This window comes from Sitophilus oryzae, unplaced genomic scaffold (assembly GCF_002938485.1).
Source record: "Sitophilus oryzae breed Bouriz unplaced genomic scaffold, Soryzae_2.0 scaffold_1389_pilon_pilon, whole genome shotgun sequence".
NCBI classification, from domain to species: Eukaryota; Metazoa; Arthropoda; class Insecta; order Coleoptera; family Curculionidae; genus Sitophilus; species Sitophilus oryzae.
Genome location: NW_022146047.1, coordinates 698244 through 715930, shown reverse-complemented (window position 1 = coordinate 715930; position 17687 = coordinate 698244). Strand labels below are relative to the sequence as shown.

Here is a 17687-nt window from a genome sequence, read left to right as displayed (position 1 = left end):
GCCAGCTGTACTACACTCATACACTCATGAATATTATACGACTTTTCATCACAAAATTCAACAAACTGTTTCCATACACTTGATTTTGATTTTCGGGTGTTATCTGGTTTTATATTTTCAATTTCTTCTTTAATGACTTGTTGGTTTACTTTTCCAAATCGCGACATTTCGCTATACACTTCTTACTCTACGTACAGACGTTTTAAAACTAGTAATAGCTTAATGACAGAATCGCAAACAAAAATGACAAAACACATAATATGTCAAAAACATCAATACCTTGGCCAACTTAACAAATTGAAATTATTTTAAAATGTCATGTTGGATTAATATTTTTTTTTCAAATTTAGGTGTGAAATTTTCTTACCGAATACCACGCAAGCTTAAATTATTCCTGGAAATTTTCTTTCGGGCACGAATATTTTAGGAAAATTATAATTATATATTATTATATTATATTAAATTTTCAAAATATTCGTGCCCTCAAAAAAATTTCCGAAAATAATTTAAGCTCTTGTGATATTATAAGTGAAAACATTTCCAAAGCTCCTTTTTGCGTAGAATTTAATGGTTTAAGTATAACTTTTTTAAAATTAATAATTTAAGAGTTATCAACAGAAAATTTGATTTTTTATATGGGACGTCCTGTATACTTAATTCAAATTGAAAATAATTTAAAATTACCTTTCCAAAAATATAGCATACATGATATTTTGCTCAATTTGTCTTGGAGATATAGAGTTATAAAAATTCGCCCACTTTGAATATGTAGGCTTTGGACGGCGCCGATCGTAATACAGAAAAATGCTAGCTGTGAGCAGCAGTTAAAACGAAAACAATATTTGCAATGAGAGATGTAGAATTTTATAACACTTTAAACTATATTTAACAACAACACATTTAACTATATCTAATAACAATAATAAATAGCAAACCAATACATAAGATTTTGCTACACGAAATGTCGACTGTCTTCTGTTATGCATAGACGGGACCGTTTCTGAACATTTTCCGCTGAATTCATTAACTCAGTAGGGGTGAAAGATACCCTCGCAATACCCTCGCATAAGTACTTCTAGTTCTTGTCTAGATTATACGGGTAATTTAAGAATAAAAACCTTTAGTCTTCTACAAAGATAAAAATCCATAGTCTCTAAGTCCGCCGGCCTCGACGGCCAACGGCTGATACCTTGGTGATTATTCTCGAAATTGGCTGCAGAAAATTGCTGAGTGAACTTCAGTGTTGTGAAGCGGTGCCCCGTTTTGCTGGAAAATATGTTTTCGAGTTCGATTAGGGGCAGAGCATCAATAAAGCCTACTAGTTAAAAGTCGTAAACTTTTAAAAATTCTGTATTTCGAAGGGGACTATAACAAAATATCAAGTGTGCTATATTTTTGGAAAGGTAATTTAAAACAGAATCACCACAATTGAAATATTTGCCTATATACATACCCTCAAAAAGCATCACGCCGCTACTACACAAATGACTTCCATCCACTGCCACTGATTTCTGGCCTTTGCTGTAATAACATAAACAAAAACATATATTATGGGAAAAAAGCCTGGGTTCCATGAGAAGTTATATTTATACATTTTCGATAGCTTTCCTCTAGTCGCTGGTATATTATTCTGATAAGCTCTTTTATTATTCTTTAAAATGCTATAATTACTATTTATATTTAATTTTGGATGTTATTTCCACAAATCAATGTAATAGTATCTAAAAGTGTTCCATTACTGTCAAGAGATTCATTAAATCTAGAGACAGCCATTGAAAAGTAGATATTTTATACTTTTCAATGGCAATGGTGTTAAATTGTAACGTACTGTAATATTAAACTATAAGAAAATATCACAAACATACTTTTATTAAAAATTTTCTGTCGACTTTAGAAGTCAAACTAGACCATCCTGTATAATAACAAAATTAATAATCATAATGGTTTAAATTTAGGTCTATCTTAATTGACAGGAGCTTCCACATAACAGCTGTAGCTGTCACTCATATCTTTTAAAATAATACGAAATATTTAAAAATAAAACTAAAGATAGCTTATTTCTGCTCTGTTTAATTCTCCAAAATATCCGTGCATCAATTTATACGCTGTTGAATTTTAAATTTATGAAATTGTCAGGAGTTAACATTTTACGTTCGATTTAAGCAATAATTTATGATCAGTTTTAATTGCATATAAGCTTTTGTTTTGATAATATCTACACATCGACATAAATGTCTATAATTAAATAAATTTTATTTACGCCACAAACATTAAAATAGATTAAAATCGTACTAATTTAATAACAATAGGCAAAAAGAGCAATAATAGTATATCAATACAGTACCACGCATAAAAAGGCATAGGAAATAATCCAATTATGTTATGAATGTAACAACTTTATAATAATATACAAAACAATAATTATATATTCATAAAATGGAGTACATTAACGAGAACTAAATAATACAAAAACGTTATTTTAATTTGACAAATAATATAGTTCTTTGCAATCCGTTTGAATTAAATTCTCGACATTACTGATACTACTCAATTATTTTGAATCAAATTAATATTAATTTTGATATATTAAATTCCTAAAGTTCTAAAAAGCCAGTTACTTGTAAAGTGTCTATCTATGTAAAGACTGTTCAGCCCTCGATCACCATTACGTCATCATTAATTGTCAAATATAAGTTTTAGGGTATGTCTGAGATCAGTTCGTACTTATTGTTTAGAAAATTTTAAGTACTTTTCTATACTTAAATATTGAGAAAAAAATGAACATCGATGGCATTACCCATTTGATTTTACATATAAAATGACGATCTTCATTTCATAGCCATCGTTGACGCAGTTTTTTTTTATCATATTCTAAAATTTGTCTAATAAATCCCTAAGGAAAATGTACATATAAAGAGTGGGTCTAAAACAGGTGCAAATAATTTGGGGGTGGTATATTTCGACCCCAGAAAAACGTTTATAAGGTATTTTTCGCGATTTTTTATAATTTGGTATTTTCGAAAAAAAATTGAAATTTTAGTTCTTTTAATTCTTAGTTATCTTATATCTTGATAATATGGCAATATAAATAGTAGATTATGCTTACAAGAACGAAAACCCAGAAAAATACAGTTCTTAAAATTTAAACAAAAAATCATTTATTTTTTCATAGCAACTGTTAAAATTGTAGATAAAACATACTTGTATAACGATTGTACAAAAATAGTAGATAAAATAGTACTTTAACCGCAAGGGTAGATTAAATGATACTTTAACAGCTAGGATAGGTTAAAAACTTTATATCTTCTCGCACGTTTTTTAATTGCTTCCATTCTTGAAAAATTGTCTATTCCTTTTCATAAGTTATTCGGGATTTAAATGGAAGTAGTTTGGATATGGCGTTTGTCGCCTCAGCCTGAATATCTGTTGGTAATTTACTTATTTCGTTTTGAGCCTGGCTCCAATTCAATCAGAAATCGACACGAAAGAGAATTAAAAAATATTGCCTCAAAACTGACAACTAAAGAGACAGCTTTATTTATTTGTCAAATTACATAGAAACCAACGCCAACTAGTCATGGCCGGAACAGCGATTTTTTAATAACAGGTACAAGCTGTTCCAGTTGCAAAAGTTATTTGTTCCAAGAAACCTGTTCCAGTTCCAAACTGTTCCAAAACGAAAATTAATACCGTACTTGTGTCATTCTGATTCGGTTGCTATTTTTCTTTTTAAATTTATATAGAAGAATATTTTTTGCTTAAATAATGAGTAAACTACTGGGGATTTTCCTGTTTTCTCTAAATTTAATCTACTATCTATGTTGCTACGTTACCAAGATATAATGTTTTTTAACTAAAAATTAAAAAAAAACTATCAAATTTTCGAAAAATATAAACTTTTCAAAAACATGTTTTCCCGAAAAAAACTCATGAGAATCCAAATATAATATAATAATAGCTCCCGTATATCGCGTTTAACGCCTTGGGAGTAGCAAGGTACAGCTTGCTATACTAGAGCCGTTCGGTATACAAGGAAGGTAATGTGGCTAGCACTACGCTTCAACCGCCTATTATTACCTTAGGATTGTGAATCCCAAGTACTCATTTAAGGCTGAGTCGACCTAGGTCCCCAGCTATTTTTATTTTTTAATAAAAATAGTCGACTGATGAAATGCCGGGTGTGGGAATCGAACCTACACCTTGAGATTGGTAGACGAGAGCCTGTACCTCTACGCCACCGGGCACCTTAGAATCCAAATATATAACCCCTAAAAATATGTGCACTTATTTAAGATCCATCCTGTATAAGCACTAATGAATAAATATAGATTTATAATTTTGTTATATACTTAAAAAGTAAATTCTTGGAAGAGTTTAATTTATTTTAATATCTACTATATTTATAATACAAAACAATAACCGACTGTTCTTACACTGTATTTTTCAAAAAAAAAACTAGAATGCAATAATTATATTACATTTGGCAACATAACCAGCATTTTTTTATAATAAAAAATGTTCCTTACCTATTCTGTTTCTGTTTACATTAAAAAAATAAAATATTTAAAAAAATTATTATAAATTTAAAATTTATAATAAGAATATAGTTGAATTTTAATTAAATATTTTAAATAACGACAACAGCAACATTTTGAAAAATACACTAGTAAGAATCTAGTATCACAAATATAGTAGATAACATAATTTAAACAATTCCAAGAATTTATTTCTTTAAGTATTTAATTTAAGTTGTAGTGTTTTGAAACAGCTGGAACAGTTGGAACTGGAACTGGTATAGGATAGAACATAAACCTGTTCCAAGCCAGTTCCGAAAATAGATCCTGTTCCAAAGCGTCATCACTAACGCCAACCCAGCACAATAATTTTTCTACTCTTAATAAATTCCATGAAATAATAATTTCTGAATATTTTTTAAAACGTAACTCGCTATGGAAAGATATTGTTTTATACACGACGATAAAATTGCATTATTGTCTCCCGAAATTAATTCACTCCCGATTTGATCGCTCGTGAATTAATCTTTTCGGTCGACGATAAAATATCATTTTATCGTCTTGTATAAAAAATAACTATTTTTTAATTTTCAAAGTAAAATACCTCGGATATTTTTAACTTAATTCAAAAACGAGTAAAGAGAAAATATGTTTTTTTATCGAGATCTATCAGCCCCGAAAATATTTGCAATTATTTAAAAATCACCCTGTAAAGTCCTATACAGGGTGCGTCTCAAAAGTGGCTCACCCCCTATAACTTTTTTATTTTTTCATATAAAAAACGAAATTTGGTATATTAGTATAAGACATAAATTAGGATTGATTGACGTATTCAATTGTTTTCGGTCACTTCCTGTTTCACCGGAAATTACCACAACTTTTGATTTTTAAATGGCACCCTCGGTATTTTTTTCAATCTAGAATGCCACGACTATGTTAAAAACATTAATTCCTAATTAAGGAGCCTTGGAAAAATATGTTTGATCGCCTAATGATTTTAGTGTCTTCTCTTGGCCGGTTTAAAAATGCCCAAATCTTATTTTTAATCATATCTCAGTTTTTTCAAATGGAACGAGGGTGGCTCATTGGCATATTTGGAAAAAGCATTTTTTACGAATAATTTGATACCACACTCTTGATATTTCGAGTTAAATTGTCGTTATGAACCGCATGTTATAATTTTAAATAAACCATATGCGAAAATGTCAAAAGTATGTCATATGATATGTCATTCATTTCAGAGTGTTATTTTCTATCGAATAAAGTAAAAAAATGCCAAGAGTGCCATTTAAAAATGAAATATTGTAGCCATTTCCGGTGAAACAGGAAGTGACCGAAAACAATTGGATACGTCAATCAATCCTAATTTATATATACATACACTAACATACTAAATCTCGTTTTTTAAATTGAAATAATAAAAAAGTTATAGGGGATGAGCCACTTTTGAGACGCACCCGGTAGATATAAAGCATATATTTTGGGTTTTAAATTGATTTGTTTCAGTTGGCAATATTTCCAGACTACTTTCTAGTTAGTTTTAAACATGGATCAGTTATACAATTCTCAGAACCTGTTCGTAAACAAACTAACAAACTTGCTTTACAACTATCGAAACGATAGAATAAATTTCTTTAACTCTCTTCTCCCTTTCCATAATCCCCTCTCTCACCAACCATTCATTGCTTCGGATAAATTTTTGCCAGCGCCTCATACCGGTTTTCCAGGGAAACTTTACGACTGTTTTCCAGATTCGAAAAGGGAAAAGTTTAATACAAATTATGTTTTCGTCTGCCGATGATACTTTTGTCAGAATTAATCGAATTGAGAGCTAAGTCTTCTATTATGTTGTGTGTTTTCTTTTAATTTAGTTACAAGTTCGATCAAATTAAAGAGATTATGAAGGTATTATATCATTTTTGTATTGTTAATCTTTTAAATTCCCTAAAGGCGAGTTGACACGGTCCAAGTGTACTTCGACCAAGTACCTGCAATTCATCATCATCATCACTTTCAGATTATTCAACCATTTCCATTAATGGTGTAGCCTCCCTTACCTATTTAGATATTTTCTTTGTAGTTGGGTCTATTGTCGTCTATTGTTGGCCATGCGGGTCCAAGTTATTCCTGCTATGTTCCTAATATCATGGTCCCATCTGAGGTTTGGTCTTCTTCTAGGTTTCTTAATTCCCCGTGGGACCATGCTGTAATTTTTATGGTCCATCTGTTGTAAATCCTTTTTGCCAGGTGTCTTGCATACCTTTTTTCGGCATCTATTATTGCCTTAGGCTATTTTGAGTCGAAAGTCTTCTCAAAAAGGCTATGGCTAGTGGAAGTTGATATTATTTTTTCTGTTCGGCTGATAGTTTCTCTTAGTGCATCTATGTAATCGTGCTGAAGTCGCTTTTAAAGTCTGCTTGTTCTCTTGGTCGTGCAGCGTCTATCGTGTTTTGTATTTTATTGTTTATTATTTTTGTAAATATCTTGTATATTACTAATAGTAAGCTTATGGGTCTATAGTTTCTGATGTCTTCTTTGCTGCCTTTTTTATGAATTAGAATTATGTTGGCGCTGTTCCAGTCTTGCGATATATGTTTTCTCCGGAGACAGCTGGTGTATATATTTACTAGGATTTTCCAAGTTCTCCTACCTGGCGCATACTTAAATATTTCTGCTATTAAAAATAACATCCGGTTTTGCCTACACTTAAATATCCCTTTCCTATCCTCTACCTACACTGAAATATTCGTTTTATACAAAAAATTACAGTCTTCGCAGTAATTCTCGTGAGCCTCTCCTGTGAGATAACTTGAATGCACTTTGTTATTTAACACTAAACACTTAAGTTTTAAAGGTTCTATCATAGGAAAAAAGGAACTGTAAAATAAATATTAATAAAATCAGCACACTATAAGTGTACTAAATATATTCATTTTCACTGTCAAATTTAAAGATTTGAAATTTTTTTTGCAACGTTTGAAAAAAAGCATGTCCGAGTAAAGGTCATTCAGGCTGAGAGTCCGCCCCATTGAACTCGAACCCCGACGCTCAGCAGACGCTAGCGCAACGCCAAACGCGACGCTGTCTGCCTGAACGGTCTAGTTTAGTTAAGTGAATTGATTCCATTTCGACACGCGGACGCGACGCAAACGCGACGCGACGCTCAACGCTCTCAGCCTGAATGTACCTTTAAAATGCACTTTTTATGCCTCACCTGTAGCGTTGGATCGGTAAGATGCTGTTTTCACGTCACTGTGCTACTTTTTTTATGAAAGTAAAGATGCTATACACAGATTTGTCCTAGCCCTCTTAGTCCCTAAAATTCAGGGCGAATTTGAACATTTTGCCTTTTTCGAGTAACCTCGTATCTCGATTATCCTATAACTTATTGAAAGGGTAAAAACTGTTTTCCGTAGAGTTTTTCATGTAGAATCGAGTGGTTGACAAGTATTTTGCTAAGAGATGTCGTTTTTTAAATATGACTCAAACTTAAATGGGATACCATTTATATTATTTTTTTAATTTAATTTGTTTTATTATGAGCTTTCTAAGAATATACTGTAGGTACTCAATACTTATTTTTTCTGAATAAGGTAAAATAATGCAGTATTTAACATTTTTAACATAAATCAACAATAGTTTAAAAGAGTATTATTACAAATTTTATTTAATTTAACCAGATAATTTTGCTTTCTGTCATGTTATCTTAATAAAGTGCACCGAAAAAAAAACTTTTGCAGTTTTTAGATAACATCCTATGAACCAGAGTAATTGATATTTTTAATGCATTTGTGTAATAATTCTCCACACAGAAACTAGCAATAACCGAAATTTGATGTGGAATAAATTATTGCCAATGTTAAAAAGTTACTTTACTTAGACGCCTTTTTACCTTATTTATGACAATAAGTATAGAGTAGGTATAATATATTTTTTAAAAATCTCATTACAAGACAAATAAAATAAAAAAATAACATTACAGATTATTCCATTTAAAAAAAAACATAAGTTTGGGTCATATTTCAAGAATGACAGCTCCCAGCGAAAATCTAGTTACGCCACTAAGTTCTACGTGAAAAAGTGAGTGAGACTCAGTTTTCAACTTTTCGATAAGTTATAAGATAACCGAGATACGAAGAGGGTTAAAAAAATGCAACATTTTCAAATTATGCGACTAGAAAAAATCTGTGTGTAGCATCTAGCATCTTTAGTTTCATAAAAAAGTAATATAGTGATGTGAAAATCACATCTTTGTAGCTCTACCCATAAACGCATGAAAATACGTAACGCATAAAACACATGAAAATGGAACATCCTGTACACAGATACCTATGTATCTAGATGTATAACAGTGTTATATTCTCGGGAAGCGATCCATTCTAAATCAGACTCAATTTATTCTAAAGTTCTATATTTCGACATTGTTTATGTCTTCCCCAGGATCGTAAAGAAAAATTCAAAAAAACATTTGTGTCGTCTTCAAATAGAGTAAAAGCAAATCATAGCAATAATAAATAAATCTGACATAAGTGTAAATGCATAATAATATGAACAATGTATTTTGTAATATACAGTTCATACCAAATAAATCTTTAGTCACGTGATTAAGCTGGACCGTCACAGCGTTTTCCACTTTTATACCGTGCTGGCAACTGTTACTTTTGGGTCGGCATTTACATGTGTGGAAGTAAATCTCATAGGGATCGTATTAAGTCGGAGTGAGAGAAATGCGACCGACCGACGCGACGCGCGACGGTGTGCTGTTGCAGCGTTGCCGATACGCCTTTCCCTATCAAGTAAAGTAAAATCACGATCGCAAACCGCTTATTTTTAAAAGACTTTTTTTTTCAAAAGATAACTAGATAAAATCAATAGACATGTTTCTGAGCATCTGAAATGGAATTATAAGGATATCGTTAGGGTGTCATTTTTTTTTATAACGAGAAAACGTCAGTAATCGCGATAATTTAAAAACTCAACTTTTTAACACATAACAGGCCATATCAAGAACCACTTTAGATATTGAAACTTTTTTTTATTTTCAAGATCGGATATTTTACAATATGTTTACATAAGAAAAATTCGATAAGGTTGTTTTTTCCATTCAAAAATTGTAAACAATCCATCCATTTACTTTTAGAGCATAGCAATTTTCAGCAATCGTGTAATTTTTTTATTGATAAAGATTTTCACATACTGTCTACAAAGAAAATACAGCAGGAATATTAACAAAGTTCTTGAAAAAACTACAATCTATTATTTCTAATAGATTTCGAGATATCGATTTTTGAATTCAGAGTTCTAATAGCGCGACCACTATCGAACAACCACTCAATTCCACTTATTTTTACCAAAAATGAAAGGTTTCTAGCTTGCACTTAAAAAAATTCTAGCTATAGGGAAAATTACAACGACTCGTTAATAAATAAACAAATTAAGTATCACGAGACGTAATTAAATCGTGAAACTGAACGCATGACGTACACCTTTCCCTAGAACTTTAAGTACTGACAGAGGTATTGATTGAGTCGACCTGTCAACTGCGACAAATCTGCTATATCCCCTTCCACGTCTCTTAGCGATGTGCACAGTTTCTCGGTTTATTTCATATGTTTGGCAACGTGTTTACTGTCTTTGTTCAGTACAACTACTGTCTTTGTTCAGTCCTCGCTTTGTTCAGTACATTATAAACGCATTGTACTCTTCTTACATACGGAAATCTCGACCCAAGACTAACCTTTGCCAGCCCTTAGTATATTTTCTTTTAATCAAAATATTTTAGGAAACGAAAATAAATTAATTATAAATATATAAACAGTTATTATTTACATCAACAAAACTCCCCTTCTTAACAGCACTTAAGGGACATAAAGGGTCATTACTTTCCCGTTCAAAATATTCTAATACAGTTGCGATGAGTTTTTTACGGCTATTAAGCATCTTGTACACTTCGCACTAAAAGAGGTTCTAAAAAGAACAATGTTCGACCAATGCAAGGTCTGCTAGTAAACATTTTCAAGCTTAAAGTATCACAGCACAATTCATTTAAACCAAAAACTGGTAATACAAAACTAAAGTGTCAAAACGAATGACAATGTCGGGAAATAAATAAATAAATGCGGCAACTTGACATTTTTTACAGCAGACCTACTACCTGAATCCTCAGCGGGAAATTTAAATTCCAATTAGTTAGATACCGCGAAATATGTCCATCGTTGGCAACAATGGATTTAAAAATCACGCCCTCGATTACGTAGCTAAAAGTTTAATTGATATCAAATATAAATATTTGATGTCAAATCTCAAATTCACTGTAAAGCTCTTTATCCGTTTCAATAAACAACTTCGTGCTTTGAGTACCTCTATCGACATGCCAAACGAAATCTCATTCAGCCAGCACCCCCATTTAACTTTTTGCTTGCCGGAAGTTTCCAACCTGCATAACCTGATTTGGCTGCTTCCCCTAACCTGTTTATGCCGTTCGCTGTATAAGTGGACCCAAGCTACCACCTTCGGCAGTTAACATCCATTGCTAACTTCGTCAAATTCCCCTGGCCCCAATAAAGCCATAATCGAGTTGTCAAGTCTTTAAATTAAGAGGAACGTAAAAATCCTATTCGGTATACGCCAAATTTAATTTAAATAATTTTGGTTAATATTAATTAAATAAGTTTATAAACGATATCTGGTTTAAATTGCTTAAATTTTGTTAATTATCAAGTGCAGTATTTTTAGAATTACCCATATGGATATTTTGAAATTTAGTTAAATTTTTAATTAGTTTTTAAGTTATATTTTACAGTTTTAATTAAATTATTATGTAGGTAATTTGAAAATAACTGTTAGTGATTAATATAAAATATTATTATATTGTTAGTATCAATTTAGATCATGTAAACCCTTATATTAAAATTGATTAAAAATACAAAAAATGTCCTGAAATCAAAACTATACTAGCTTTTACTATAGTTGGTCTGTATACTTTCCTATAAATATCGCAATCTTAGACCATACAGGATGTTCAAAATTCTTTGCCATAGTTTCTAAAATTTAAAATAATTTTTCTTCGTTCTTTTTAAATAGTAGTAATAGTAGTATAGTTTTGTATTTTTTATTTAGATAAAGTGCGGCGACTTTTTAAAAGGTTAGGAAAAATTATAAAAAATGATGGTAAAAATTAAAAAGAAAACCGCAGCGTACGGCTGCTCTTCGTCTGGTGAAAAATAGGTGTAGGCTCATTTAATTATTTTTGCATATTGTTGGGCACCACTTAATTTAAGCGAAGTTAAGGTGATATTTAAAAAATTAAGAAAATTACCACAGGCTAAAGAGATGTTCAGTAATGATATATCTCAAATTAAAACAACAAAATTTAATAAAAAACTATGTACATTTATTAATAATTAAATAACTCCAGTTTGAAAGTGAATTAAAAGGTCATTTAAAAAAACAATTAATTAATATTATATTGATATAGCGAAACTTAAATTAAATATTACTAAATATAAATCATCAAACGTAATCGTTTGTTTAAGTTTCATCAAAAAACTGGGGACCATATCCATTACGTAACTGCTTCAAACCACCAGAAAACTTTTAAATTTGCGGAAAAAGGGAAAACTCGTCAATTTCACACCAGCCTCCAACAGGGAACCTTCACGGAACCATTCATAAAAACCAAAACCTGCTCAAAACTTCGGCTCAAAAAAAACTACTGCTAAATCTTCTTAAAAAAACTCGTCCAAAATGTTCTCAAAAAAACTTCTCGTTTCCAAAACGAAAGTTGCTCCCAAAATCTACTCCAAAAAACTCTTCGTTTCCAAAACGAAAGTTGCTCCAAAAAAAACTCCAAAATGTCAAATCTTCCCCTTAAGTTGGTAAGGGACACATCTATAATAAATGATTTTTTTCTCTAAGTATGCGAAAAAAGGTAAAAGAAGAAAGCTATAACTTACTCGCAGGGCTATTCTCCGCCACAAACGATGTACAAAAAAACTTCTCTGGGAAGGTGAAAACCACCCTGGGACTTCTCACCAGTGGTCGAAATGGAAGTGTCGAAAAATCCGAATAAAACGTTAAAATTCTGCCAGAGATTATCTTTTGAAGACAAAAAATCAACACACACCAAACTGTGCTCGAAATAAGGAAACTTCAGGAAAGTTATTAATAACATTTAAAGAAAAATTTAAATAAAATTCACAGATTTTGCAACATGCGCAACCATCATAGGCGTACTGAAAATACCAGACACAAGTCGGCGGTTGTCGACAATCATCTGTTTTTTTACATTTTATATTAATTTGTGACGTCATTTGTAAGAGCTCAATAGAAATATAAACCTTGTTCGTTGGAAATATGGAGTGTAGAGGTAAGGAGAAATACCTCTTACGGGACTTTTATTGAAAAAGTGGTCACAAAATGGGAAGAATAAGGGTTCGCCAAATAACCACAGTGGCGCTAAAAACGCATGATTCTAAAAAATGAAAAGTAACCATAGATAACATAGATAAGAGAATAAAAATAAATATAACCAAACATTGCCCAAAAAAATTTTGTTTTATTTTTCAGACAGAGATTTTTTGAATATAAAATAATTATTGTTTATCAACATTTTGTGCTTTATTTATTATTCAACAATGGTTAAAGTGTGTGTGGTGCGAAGTTGATTGAATACCCTTTAATGCATTTACCTATCCTACGCGCCAAGAAAAATATTGCATTAATCTAAATTTATAATTTATGTGATTCCACTCTTTCACGTATAATTTGTCCCTTGCTTCTCATACGGAAAGAGTTAGATTAAAATAGCCAAACTGTACCTAATAACCCATATGCCTTGACGCATATTCTTTTTTATAATAATATGGGCTTTCTTTATCCGCCGGCCCAGACAAACATCCATATCCATAAAATAGTTGGCCCACACACACACACACACACACTGATAAATTAATAAGACCTCATTTCGGCCCTCAAACGTCCTTCGATAATCAACGCCGGCTAAACTATCGACCTACGTGTTGACAAGTTGATTAGGCAGGTTATTGAACTCGTGTGGCATCGAGCATGTCGTTTTTTCAAAGATGGGTCCCATATAAACGCGGCCAGAAGTATTTTCAATACTAATAATATAAATGGCAACCCTGCGCCACCATATCGAACGGCATTCACGGTACTACCAAAATTCCAGCGGTACCGACTAGGGATGGACATTATTTGCTTAAATTTTGCTAGAGATGTAGCGCAAAAATAAGAAATTATTTTAGGCTGCTACAAGAGAATTAAAAAAATGAATATTTGTTGTATTTAAAATATTTTAAAAATTTTAGAGGTTTCGCAAATATTCACGTTTTTATTACATAATTTAATCTTTCAACAATAAAATACCAGAAAAAAAATCATTAGATGGCTTTGATAAAAAATTACTGTTGAAAAACCTATATGTAATATAATATTAATATCTGAACCTTTAAACATTTTGAAATACTTTAAATGCAAAAAATGATCATTTTTTAATTCTCCATCTAATAAAGTAATAATATCCAGGGTGTTCCAATAAAAAAAACGAAGAAAAGCTATTTTATATTTTAGAAAGTTTGGCTTAGGATTGAACACACTGTATGAATTAAGATTGCTATATTTATAGGATTGATATTATGGGAAAGGAAGTACAGGCCAACTGTAGGTATTTACCTAGTATAGTTTTGATTTCAGGATATTTCTTGTATTTTTAATAATTTTTTAAAAAAGGCCGATAAAGATATATGTTTTATTTATTTATTAATATCTCTTAAACTATCAAAACATATCATAATCATATTTTAGGATTACGTAAAGTGATCAGGAAGAAAGCCAAAAATGTAATAATATATAGGGTGTTCTATTTAAAAAAAACCTGATCTACTCACACTTTTTTGAGTCACCCTGTAAAAGTTAAAATATTTTCCTGAAATACATCTCAATACATACTTTAGGCATAGTATAAGGAAACTAGTAGCTTTACTCCTTGTAAAATCCTTTGTTCTTATTCTGCCACTTTATATGACCTTGTTCTCACCTCCCGTGAGCACTGACGTAGCTGTAGAGTCGTGGTCTATTAACTAGGCAAAATATAGTCGTGGCACTCGCCATAGTTTCACAGATATGTATTTAGGAAAATATGAGTTCAGAATAAAATTAAAAAAAATTGATCATCGAGTAAAAACTTGCTTGAAAACAGAATATTTTCACATTTCGTGTAGGTAACAATTCTTCTGTATCTGAAAATCTTCTGATGGGAAGATATGCGGAAAAAATATATAATGACATATTTTTATTACTTATTTATTTATTATTAATTACTGTGAATATCTGTAAAACCGTTAAAAATTTAGAAACACTTTAAATAAAAAATGTTCACTTTTTAATTCTGCATCTGACAGAAAAATAATATACAGAATGTTGCATTTAAAAAAATTGAGATATACCAATATCAAATAAAAATAGTGTACTATTAGCAAAATTTTATGCCGAATCCGATTATCTACAGAAAAATGGGGGTGGGGGGTGCAGTTGGTTAGGCAGTTTAAAAAAATAAAACTAACTTTACCATAACTTTTTTTTGTGATACCCTGTATATAACAAAATATTTTAGGATACGCCCTTTTATAAACCTTCAAACATAAATGTGAATGTAATAAAACTTTTTTCACATCTTCGACAACGCCGACGATATTGGACTTCCTCGCACTAATGGGCCACCCTGTATATTAACGGTGGTTTAAAGCTAGGTGTGGCACTTTTTTTCCCTCAAATATAAACTCAATATTTTGTCTATAATATTTTGAATATTGTTATATTTCGACCACTTATAATAAAAAATATATAAAATAAAAAAAACATAAAAAAGTACAGTTCACTAAATTTATAAGAGATTATACTATTATAAAATTCTTTCAATTAAAAAATATGAATAATTTGCGGAGACTTTAGATACAAAATATTTACTCTAAAATTGTTTCAAAAACCAATCTATGTAAATTATCTCGTAAATTATTATTGGAATGAAAATGGCAAATTCCCTGACCAAAAAAATATTTTCATGCGCATATTTGAGACAACCTGTATATCCAAAAAAGCTATTTTTAAAATCTGCACACATGCTAAAAAAATAATAACATTTAATTAATTACTTAATATCTCAGCTTCTAAAATAAATAAATATAATTAAAAAAAACTAAAAAAATTCAAAGAACAATTTGTTGAGTTAATACTACAATTAATAGCAGCACACAGTAAGGCACTCATTTTTTGTCAATCCGTCTCTGTGCTGGGACGCAACGCTCGAACCTCGCAGCTCGAAGGACGAAATTCAACTGAAACGCTTTGCAATCTGCCGATATTCGACAGATTGCAAAAATTGGCAGAAAATTTTGGTGAGAGTGCAACTACTCTTTTCCTTAAACTATGCTTTAGGTCTGTACTTACACAAAATTCTTAAGTTTTTTATTATAGGAGCTACAGATGCCCGAAGCACTATTGCCGGACCCTGTATAAGAATTAGTTTTTAGCTAATCGAAAAGTTGAAAGATAACCCAGATACAAAGGGATCCAAAAATGTAATATATTTAATTTTGCGGTGTATCTGATAAACACAACGGTGTGTGATAACAGAGAAAAACAACCTTAATGATAATTTTGACACTGTCTCAGACACACTGATTTTGTTTTCAATAGCAGAGGACGGAGGGCCGTCCTCTGCATGCTGTAAACACTGCGACCTGTGAGGCGTATTGTGTTTATCTCCTTTCTATGTCTGCACCCCCGGATAGGATAGGGGAGCATAGTTCCTCCGGTTCTAGCCTAGCTTTCGCAATCAAAAAGTGTCGCTTGCAATCCAGAGCTTCGTAGTGGCATATTATGTGCTCCGCTGTTTCAGGATCTTTATCAGTCTGCAGCAAAGATTTACTTGATACAGGTTGAGCTTGTTCAGGTAACATTGGACAGTCATATGTCCTGCCAAGGGAACTGTTGTAATCCGCACCTTATTCCTGCTAAGCATTAGCAGTTCCTTTGTGGTTTTAGAGCTAGGCCTTTAGATAAAAATCTTGCTATACCTGTACCCCTGTCTGTTTCTCCAGTGGACATTCTGCTTTTCCCTGATCCAGAGTTCTAGTGCACTACGGGCCATACATTTGGGTATTCCCAGTACTAGCTCTGGACTAAGATAGGATGCCGATGATCCTTGCCTAGGTAGTTCATCGGCTTTTTCGCAGCCTTGGATGCCGCTATCGCTCGGCACTCAGAATAATTTACGATATTCACTGATACGATGACAATTAAATTTTAAGAACTAGAAATTGGGTAAAATGCATTGAAAGTGTCATAGATTTAATTGATTTTCGCATTTTTTTGTCTTTTTCCGTTCTTTAAGACAAAAATTAGGCAAAACCCTAAAAATTATTATTCCTGTGTTATTTAATTTATTACGCTTTTTATTCCTTTTACTTTTCCGACCATTATAAACTCTTTAAATTGTTTCTATAATCAACATGTTGACTATAAAAAAAATTCAAATGTACGGGGCACTGGGAAATTTGCATGAATTACCAACCCCGTAACGTTTTAGATAAGAAATATATTTTAGTGGATAGTTTCTTAGAACATCGCATTAAGAAAGTTTATGTCTTCCCCTGTTTTTATTTTCTCGTCAACACCAATAAACTTTTCTAATTTTTCTTCGTCTCCCAGCCAGTGACCTAAATTCGAACGAGAAATAATAAAAATACAACAACCAAACCCGTTAACGCTTTACTCCGTCTAATTCTCGTTATTAATCGTTTGGTAATCCATTACGTTATGCCTTGTTGTATTAAATTGGCGATAAAACTTCGCTAATGCACGGTTCGATGAAAAACACTTAATGAAAACTTAACGATGGCGGCCGGCACTCATTTAATAGGCCGATAAACGGTATAAATAACTTTGCGCATTAGACGGACCAATTTAAATGATGGTTTATTTTGTTTATACATATTTATTTAGTGCGGAATCGATAGTTGATTAGTCCGACGATAAATCAAGAATTTTCCATTTAGAAAATGTTCCAATTAAAATTTTTTTCTTGCCAAGAATTTTCTATTACTAATACGTCTATTTTTACTTGATCCAGTATTTTAGGGGAGCCCAAGCGGA

General features: G+C 31.6%; 2 protein-coding genes across 5 annotated transcripts in view; one reads left to right on the top strand and one right to left on the bottom strand.

Annotated features, from left to right (window-relative positions):
• Positions 1-17687, bottom strand: part of LOC115875498 (beta-alanine transporter) — a 934216-nt gene that overhangs the window by 285600 nt on the left and 630929 nt on the right. Inside the window, exon 9 of one of the 4 annotated variants that reach the window (XM_030890972.1) lies at positions 1454-1521. The exons of the other annotated variants lie outside the window; for them this stretch is intronic. Within the exon in view, the coding sequence (XP_030746832.1) occupies positions 1477-1521 (45 nt within the window). The 3' untranslated portion in view covers positions 1454-1476. The remainder of the gene's footprint in view (positions 1-1453; positions 1522-17687) is intronic. 4 annotated transcript variants of the gene reach the window in all.
• Positions 1-17687, top strand: part of LOC115875507 (prolactin-releasing peptide receptor-like) — a 329200-nt gene that overhangs the window by 269520 nt on the left and 41993 nt on the right. The window lies entirely within an intron of this gene.